The 8967-nt window shown below is 57.1% G+C and overlaps 1 protein-coding gene across 1 annotated transcript; it reads right to left on the reverse strand.

Moving 5' to 3' along the window:
• Positions 1 to 245: 245 nt before the first annotated feature.
• On the reverse strand, positions 246 to 6117 carry EDN2 (endothelin 2). Its single transcript, XM_054648503.2, has 5 exons — positions 5995 to 6117; positions 5376 to 5508; positions 4194 to 4313; positions 3032 to 3136; positions 246 to 2332 (listed from the first exon to the last, which is right to left on the reverse strand). Exons 1-5 carry the CDS (start codon positions 6050 to 6052, stop codon positions 2221 to 2223), a joined length of 528 nt encoding a protein of 175 aa, XP_054504478.1. The 5' UTR covers positions 6053 to 6117; the 3' UTR covers positions 246 to 2220.
• Between the last annotated feature and the right edge of the window lie 2850 nt (positions 6118 to 8967).

Genomic DNA, 8967 nt, shown 5'->3' on the forward strand with positions numbered 1-8967 from the left:
GGTCCCACATCCACAAACCTGGGGATAACTCCCCATCCCTGCTGCCAGAAGGAAGAAGGGTTGAAGTTAAGGAATGTTTGAGTCAGCCAGAAGGATTCCAGATGGGTTCACTTGGAACTGAGATGTGCCCAGGACCATTCCCAGCCTCCCCTTCCCATTCCCATTCCCATTTCTTTTGGCCACCTGGATTCCTTTCACCTCACCCACCATCCCCAGCCACCAAATAAGGAAGGAAAGCATTGACTGTTGTCATTATTTATTACAAATTATACATTGAAAATTACTGCCTAAAAAAAAAAAAAATCAATAGATTTAAATAAATATACAGATTTCAGGATGCTACATTTTGCAGGTGTGCAGTAAGTCACTCAGGATGGGACATTACACACACGAGGAGATTGACAGAGTTCTTTACAGCAGTAGTTTTATTTTAAATTACTCACATTAAACCATGTGCAAAATTTCCTCTGGAACAAACCCTTTCAGGATTTTCTTCTTTTGGTTTTTTAGAGTGACTCCAACCTTCAGAAGGTCAAAGATAAAAACAGATTCTCTGCAGCTTTGGGGACCAAATGATTCATCTGCTCTTTCATCCACAATACAATCCATTGGTCTTATTTTTCCCCTCTCTGGGGCTTAAAGCAAAATCAAGGAATTCTTTTTCTTGTCCATTGGGACTACACTTGCAACAGCCACAGGTTTTGGTCCACCACCAACTTCAAGCAGCCTCTGCAAAGCTCCTGTGCAGTCCTGGCAGAATGGAGAGCAGTTCTCTACCTGCCCTGCCCAGGTGACAGCCCTGGCTCCCTGCAGAGCTCAGTCTGCCCAGGCAAACAAAAGTGCATTTGTGACACAGCTCCTGGGCTGCCTTTGCCTGCTGCTTGGTTTCCAGGCTCTGCACTCAGGGTTTTTCCCTAATTTTTCCTTGCCTCCCCTGGGCCAGCAGATCTGGGTTTAAACCTGAGCCTGATGCAGGCAGGGCTGTGCTCCCTTACAGGAATGGAATGGATCTTAGAGATCACCCAGCCCCTGTTCCAACCAGTCCTTCCCTCCTCATCATTCCCACCTGGCTGTCCTCCCCTGCTGCATTCCCCTCCCCTGCTGGCCCTGACTGCTCATTTGCTGCCCAGAGCTGGCTCAGAGCTGACCTAAGCCAGGCTTTGTGTGCCCTCTCCAGCTGGTTGGGATATTCAGGAGCTGCAGGTCCTCACTGAGGGCGTGTCCAAGGAGATGAGAGGGGTCCCTGACCCACCCCAGGGCTCTGCTCACCCTCCCCTGGCTGTGGGGGCTCCTGCACAAGCCCAGCCCCACCTCAGCCCCAGCTGGGTTTGGTGCCATCCCTGGGGTGATCCTGCCCCTCAGCCCCAGCTGGGTTTGGTGCCATCCCTGGGGTGATCCTGCCCCTCAGCCCCAGCTGGGTTTGGTGCCATCCCTGGGGTGATCCTGCCCCTCAGCTCCAGCTGGGTTTGGTGCCATCCCTGGGGTGATCCTGCCCCTCAGCCCCAGCTGGGTTTGGTGCCATCCCTGGGGTGGCTGATCCTGCCCCTCAGCCCCAGCTGGGTTTGGTGCCATCCCTGGGGTGCCTGATCCTGCCCCTCAGCCCCAGCCAGGCCCTCAGTGGAAACCCACCCCAGGGATTTCTCAGCCACTGAGCGCCCCTGACTGCTCAGCTGGCTCCAGGGGCTGATGAAATAAACTCCAACACAAACTGGGAGTTGTTCCACCATGGGAGCCTCATCCATGGGCACTGACTGACAGGAGACAATAGTGCAAAGGTGGGCTTGGGCTGAGGCAGCTCATGCCTGACTGCAGCAAGCAGCCAAACCCCTCTGGATGGGCCAGGCTTGGACAGCTCCAGGCAGAGCAGCCCAGGGCAGTGATGGGCTCGGTGCTGCCTGGTCCAGCCCTGCCCAGAACCCCTGGCTGAGCCCCTGCTGAGGGCTCCAGGGCACAGTCCAGCCAGTGCTGCTCCAGCACAACCCTTGCCTGGTCCAAAAAGGCACAATTCAGCTCCAGGACACTTCTCTGACGGGATGGACAGACAGTTTTTTCCCTTTGCAGCAGTCCCTTGAGTGCTGGTTCATGCAGCAGGAACACGGAGACTTCCACCTCCTTCCCTTCCACTCACGGCCTTCCCTTCAGCTCTAACAACTGACAGCAGAGCTGGTGGCACCCACAGGACTCCAAATTCTTCTGGTGAGCTTGGTGTGCTCCTGTCTCTTATCTTTTCTTCTTCCAGATGTTTTTTTCCCAGGGCAGAGCTGGTGGCTGCGTGTCCCTCTGCGAGCGCTGCTGGCGTTTGCTGGAGCGTGGGCTGGAGACCCTGAGGTCCCTGGGGACAGAGGGGACACCGTGGTCACTCTCCAGCCCATCTGCCCCCTGCTCAGCACCCCATCACATCACATTGATCTGCCCCTCACCACCATTTGCTGGGAGGCAGGAGGAGCAGGAATTTGTGTCCACAGCTGCATTAAGGCACAGTGGAGCTCCATCAAACCCAATGAGGTGTCAGAGCATTCAAGGATGACCCAAAGTGCTGCTTCCCCAAATCTGCCTTTCAGAAAGCATCCCCATTGCCTCTGATTTATTAATTAATTTGCCACCTCCCTTTAGCTCAGTTATACTCCTGGAGTTGCTGTTTCTCCCCACAATTCCCTGATGTGGGCTTAGAAAAGCTCTGTCCTTTGGGCCAAAGTTGCTGCCCCATAAATTATCTTCCTACAGGATGCCATCCCCCTCTCCCTCCTCTGTCCATCACCCACCTGCCTGTCCCACATCAGAGGAACTCCCCATTCCAACCAAGAATCCCATTTTGTGTGGCACTGCCCCATTGGGAAGGGCACACACAGCCCTGGCTCCTCAGATGGAGCCTTCAGTGCCACAGAGAGCAGAAACAGCCAAACCTCCTCATTTAGAGGAGCCAGGAGGAGGCAGAAAGTCAGATCTGAGTGGGAACTGCAGCCTGGGGCCACAGCCACATCTTCAAGTGCTCACGAGGGACGTTCAGAGTGGGTTTAGGTGCCCTGCTCACCTGAGAGCTCTCAGCAGCCCGTGATGGGGAGGCCTCGTGGCACCGCTCTGCAGAGACCTCGCTGATGATCCAGAGCTCATGGGAAGCTTCAGACTCTGGAGGTACCTAAAGAGCAAGAGGAGAAGCCTAAGCCACCCACAGCCAGGCTGCAGGGAGCTCAGGGGGAGCCTGGCCCGGTGACAGACAGCTGAATGCACGGCTTTGAAGGGTTAATTGCAGCTATTTGGGAGCTATTCAGGGCTTACTTTGACTGCTATTCCCTCGTGCCAGAGCTCCTCTATTCACAGGCAAAATGAATGATTGGGGATTGTAACCATTGCCTGGCTGTGGAATTAATGACAGATATCCACAGCGACTTCACCTCCCCTCAGCAGCGCTGCTGGAGCTGAGCTGACACCCCACAGGCACACGGGACATCTGCCTGCTTGGAGCAGTCCTCTGCTCCCCTCTGAGCCATGCAGGGGACACTGGTGTCCCAAAAATCCACAGCCTCACTTGTCCCCACTCCCAGAGCATTCCCTTCTGAGCAGGGGACACTGGTGTCCCAAAAATCCACACCTTCATTTGTCCCTATTCCCACAGCATTGCCAACTCTCCCTTCTGAGCAGGGGACGCTGCTGTCCCAAAAATCCACACCTTCATTTGTCCCTATTCCCAGAGCATTGCCAACTCTTCCTTCTGAGCAGGGGACACTGCTGTCCCAAAAATCCACACCCTCACTTGTCCCCATTCCCAGTGCTTTGCCAGCTCTCCCTTCTGAGCAGAGGACACTGCTGTCCCAAAAATCCACACCCTCACTTGTCCCCATTCCCAGTGCTTTGCCAGCTCTCCCTTCTGAGCAGAGGACACTGCCGTCCCAAAGCTCCACACCCTCACTTATCCCATCCCCACCAGCTCCCCCTTCCCACCGGCACATCCAGAGCTTCCCCAGCCTCCTGGCAGCAGCAGCAGCAGCAGGGCTGGAGGTGACACTGCTGCCTCTCAGCTGCTGAAGGGACCCTTGCCCGCCCAAACCACCCGGTGACACCGCCAGGGCTCTCGGGAGGGAGAAAAAAGCCACCAGACGAGTGCCAGCTGCTGGCACACAGCCTGCCCCAGGGAGCCCCTGAGCCCTGCCTGTCTGTCCCCCCAGAGCAGCCCCCGGGGACACCCCCAGCCTTACCCAGGCCTGCCGTGGCAGAAGGTGGCACAGATGCTGTCCCTGGAGTGCGAGCACTCGCACCTGCCCGCAGACCTCTTGCGCCGCCTTGGCGGGCTGCCCAAGCCGTAGGGAGCGGTGTGCCTGGGAAAACAAAGGAATTCAGCTATGCCACCAGCTTTTTATTGGCCAGCAGGTTTGTACCAGGGTCCTGGGAGGCAGCCAAGCTAGTGCCAGGATAATAAAAGACTCATCTATAGCCAGAAGGTGAAAAGGTCACTGATGGGTCTGAGCTTTAAACTCCAGCTCCTCTCCCACACCGCCCCTCCCTGCTGGGGATGGCTGCTCTGTGCTGGCTGGGAACAGGAGTTTTCTCCCCTTGCAGCAGCCCAGGTGCCCGTGCAAGGGTTGGCACACGGGCTGGGTGAGCTCCCGTGGGTGGCAGAGCTCCTGAGGAGCAGGGCTGGCCCAGCCCTGAGGTGCCAGGGCTCTCCTTCCCCACAGGTTTAACACACAGGACACTGCACAGCCCCGGGAGCCTCGGGGCCAGAGCAGGTTCTGGTGCTCCCAGAGCTGCGAGCACACACACTCCTGCTCCATCTCTGATGGCAATCTCCTCTCCCAGAGGCTGCAGCATTGGCAGCGACTGCGAACAACTATTCCCCGAGCAAGCAGCGAGTTGTAAATGCATGTCAGCGAGCACGATTATTACCACACCTGAGCGCATGTGTTGTGCTCCAGTGCGATGGCCATTGGTCTGCAAGCTCTGGGGAAGCTGCTGCGGCATTCCTGAGGGCAGGACTTGGCAGCCGCGGCCCGCAGTGCCAGCCCACCCCTGTCTCATTAACAATCCTGGCAGGCAGCAGCAGCCGGGGTTACGCGTGCGAGCGAGCGGGGAGAGGAACTTTTCTGACTTGCGGCCACAACAACATCTCGGTGTTGCTGCGGGCTCGCAGAGGTGCAAACCTCGGGAAAAGCCGAGCCCGGGAGGAAGCAGCGCCCTGTGCTTTCACCCCGGCCCCCGGGGGATGGACAAACACCCGAGCAGCAGCAGCAGCATCAGCAGCACGGTTTGTCCCCTTCTGAGCTGGCCGTGCACCTTGGAGCAGGTGCTGCCGGAGCACCGGGAGCCTTTCCCACCCTGTCCAGCAGAAGGTACAGCCCCTGCCCATCAGCAGAGCTCCCCGAGCGCCGCGCTCTGCTCACCCAGGTGTGTTGACCCAGATGATGTCCAGGTGACAGAAGTAGATGCATTCCTTATCCAGCCAGCTGTTGCAGGAACATCGCTTGCTCCTCGGCCGCGCGGCCAGGTGCGACTCGGCCGGGGGATGGCCCAGACCTGCGGCAAGAAGCACAGGGAGGGAGAGATGAGCGGCCCGTCCTGTGTCCCCTCTGAGGGTCCCGTCCGTGCGTCCCCTCTGGGGACCCGTTCGTGCGTCCCCCGTGAGGGTCCCGTCCGTCTGTCCCCTCTGGGGACCCGTCCGTGCGTCCCCTCTGAGGGTCCCGTCCGTGAGTCCCCCCTGAGGGTCCCGTCCGTGTGTCCTCTCTGGGGACCCGTCCGTGCGTCCCCTCTGAGGGTCCCCTCTGAGGGTCCCGTCCATGCGTCCCCTCTGAGGGTCCCGTCCGTGCGTCCCCCGTGAGGGTCCCTCCTGAGGGTCCCGTCCGTGTGTCCCCCCTGAGGGTCCCGTCCGTGTGTCCCCCCTGAGGGTCGCGGCGCTGCCCCGGTGCCGGCGGGACCCTCACAGCACCGGGGGCTCCCCAGACCGAGGGTCCCTCACGGTCTCCGCGCCCACCCCGGGCACCCCCGCTCCAGCCCGGGGCTCACCGGCTTCCAGCAGGGCGCAGAGGGCGAGCGCCAGCAGCACGGCGGGGTGGCTGCCCATGACCGCGGCTTCTCCCGGGCTTCTCCTCCTTTTCCTGCCGTGTCAGCTCTTCCAGCGGAGCCGCCGCGCTGCGTCTGGAGTCGGCGGGAGCCCGGCAGGTGCTTTATAGCCCCGGCCCGCGTCACCCGCTCCGCCCCCGGGGAACGCCGGGCTCGCGTGGGGCGGGCGCGGACCCCCCGCTCCTCCCCGGAGGAATCCTCGCGTTCCTCTGCCCGGGGAGCTCCGGAGAATGGGGAAAGTGTCCGGGGCCGGGATGCGGTGAGGCAGAGTGTGCCCCGAGCGGGGCTGGGGCTGTGGTGAAGGCAGCGAGCGCAGCGGGCTCTGCAGGCAGTGTCCCCCCGGGAGCCCCCCGCACCTCCCCCGGCCCCGGGGGATGCTTTAAACTGCAGGAACTGCCCAGGATCCAATATCAAAGTGAAGTTTTCACTTGAAATGTCTTAATTTGACTTCTTTATTTTAACAAAAATTTAAATTGATAAGCTCGCTTGAAATTGCTGTGCACTTGGTACAATGACAACCTTGGCTTTCTCTCTCTCTCTCCTCTGTTTTTTTCCTCTAAATCAACTTTCAGACTTTTGCTACATTGAGCAATTAAAGTTTCTTGCAATATATCTGCCCGTGCGCCATCTAATTTCGATTCAGCATCCCTGTGGCACATTCAGCATTATCTGCACATTTTTAGGATGCGAATCATGTGAAGCACAGTCACCTCCTGGCAGGCACCAGGAGGAGTCAAAGCCCTTCACCTTGCCCGTGCTGTGTCAGGCAGAAGCAGGAAATTCCTCCGGGGAATTGTTGGATCCTGAGCATGCCAGGGATGGATCACAGCTTCCAGGCACCCTGAATTCCTTGGGAGCACCAAATCTAGCTTGGAGTGGCAGCTCCAGGCACAGCACATCTTGGGCAAATCCTGCGAGTGGTTTGGAAAAGTGAAATCACCGTGTTTGCCTTTTGCAAGAGGTTCTCCAAAGCCTCTTGGGAAAGGGAGTGTATTTTATTTGTTTACCATGCGCAGTTCAGCTTTTATGGCCCTGTTGTCATGGGCAAGGTGGTGGCAATTGCAGCCACGGTGAGGTCTCATGCACAGGAACACGTGTGAGGGAAAGGAAAAGGAAATAAGGAAAACTGCAGGTAGGGAGAGTGAGGAAAACTGCTCCTGAGCCGGAGCTTCTGCTCACAGCAGCTCATGGAAGCAACACAGGTGATGACTGCAGTCCTGAAGGAAAATTGTGCAGGATCTGACATTCCCTCAGTCCAAGCAGCAGAGGGAATTCTCTCTGTGCTCATGCAAAATGCACACAGGGGGTGTGTGCAGGGAAAAACCAGCAGGAGCAAAGAAACTGCACAGAGGGCATGAAGTGAGGGGGCACAGAGGCCAGAGGGGATGAAAAATGTCTGTATGGGCATGCCATAGAAATAGCAGAGCAGGGGATGTGTCAGGCACAGAAAATCAGGAAGAGTGCAAATGATAAATTAATACAAAAATAAAGACAGAGCTCATAAAACAAAGCAAACAGAGGGAAGTATTTAACCTCTGTCCCAATGCAACAATTATTCTAAAGAAAACAGGGAAACACAAAAGCAGCATTACCTGTTACTGCCCATATTCCAGCTGTGCCAAGTTTCAGAGTTAAGTCAGAGCTGTGTGTGACATTCCAGATGCCAGCCCAGTGATACAATAAATCTGCCTTGGCTCCCGTTCCTGCGCTCCTCATCCTGGTCACTGCGGGCTGAAAGACGATCCCCTCGACGTGGGGAAGGCAACGCAGCCGTGTTTGCTCACCCCGAGGGAAGGCTGGCCAGTGAATGACATCATTTCTACAAAAAAGGGCGCTGTCTTTGAAGGGGTGCTGCCGGAGAGGGCCGGGGCAGCGCCGCGGCGCTGTTGGTTGGGGTTGGTTTGCTGAAGGGATCAGCCCTATCACACCCAGAGCTGGTGCCTCGGGCAAGGAACCACAGCCTCAAGCCAACCCCAGGTTTTGGGCATCTGGGTTCAAGGAATTTCCTCCACCTTTTGTGGCCGGGGCTCTGTCACCCAGCTCATTTCCAAGGAGCACCTGGAGCTCCACGTACCTGTCTGCAATCTGCTGGAAGTGCCCAGATGTCTGCTGCTATCTGTCATGCCAGGTGCAAAAACATCTTCACAAACCAGGCCTTTCATCCAAGGATTTCTCAATTGTTGTCTTCATTTCCCATAAATCCCACCAGGCTGAAAATGGAGCAAATGTTACACCCTCATGCTCGTCCCTGTCTGTGGGGGGGAGCCTGAATTCCTGGTTTTTCTCCAGGAAAAGGCCTCCTGTGCTGAGCAGGCACCAACCTGAGCTGCACACCTTGGGATGTTTGGCACCAGAGCTTCAAAGATCCCAAAGGATGTGGGGCTAGGGCTGAATGCCTCTGGTTCTTGCAGGGAACCCTGCAGAGATGAGGTTGGCACTGAAGTGGCTTTGAACTAGCCCAGCTCTGAGAGCTTTGCCCAGGCTAAAGAGCTCCTGTGGGAAAATCGTACTTTAGGAAGTTGTTTTGCCTTTAGGGCTTGTGAGGGAGAATGCCCAGGCAGAAGGTGAAGGAGCTGCTTCAGCACCCAACACATCCCACAGAGCAGGGGGGGCTCAGTGATCTTGGAGGTCTTTTCCAGCCTCAGTGATTCCTCGGTTCAGTGATTATTCTGCTCTCTGTGGTGGTTCCAAGAGAACCTGCTTGGTTTAGGTTGAGTCATGGAACATCCTGAGCTGAAGGGACCCCAAGGATGATCCAGCCCAGCCATGGCCCTGCCCAGAGCCCCCAACAGCCCCAGCCTGGCCATCCCTGCAGCGCTGCCCAAATTTCTCCCCCATCCTTCATCTCTCCCATCCCTCCCTCTCACAGAATCATGGAATGTGCTGAGCTGGAAGGGACCCACAGGGATGATCAAT

The sequence above is a fragment of the Agelaius phoeniceus genome, chromosome 22, assembly GCF_051311805.1.
Source record: "Agelaius phoeniceus isolate bAgePho1 chromosome 22, bAgePho1.hap1, whole genome shotgun sequence".
In the NCBI taxonomy this organism is placed as follows: domain Eukaryota; kingdom Metazoa; phylum Chordata; class Aves; order Passeriformes; family Icteridae; genus Agelaius; species Agelaius phoeniceus.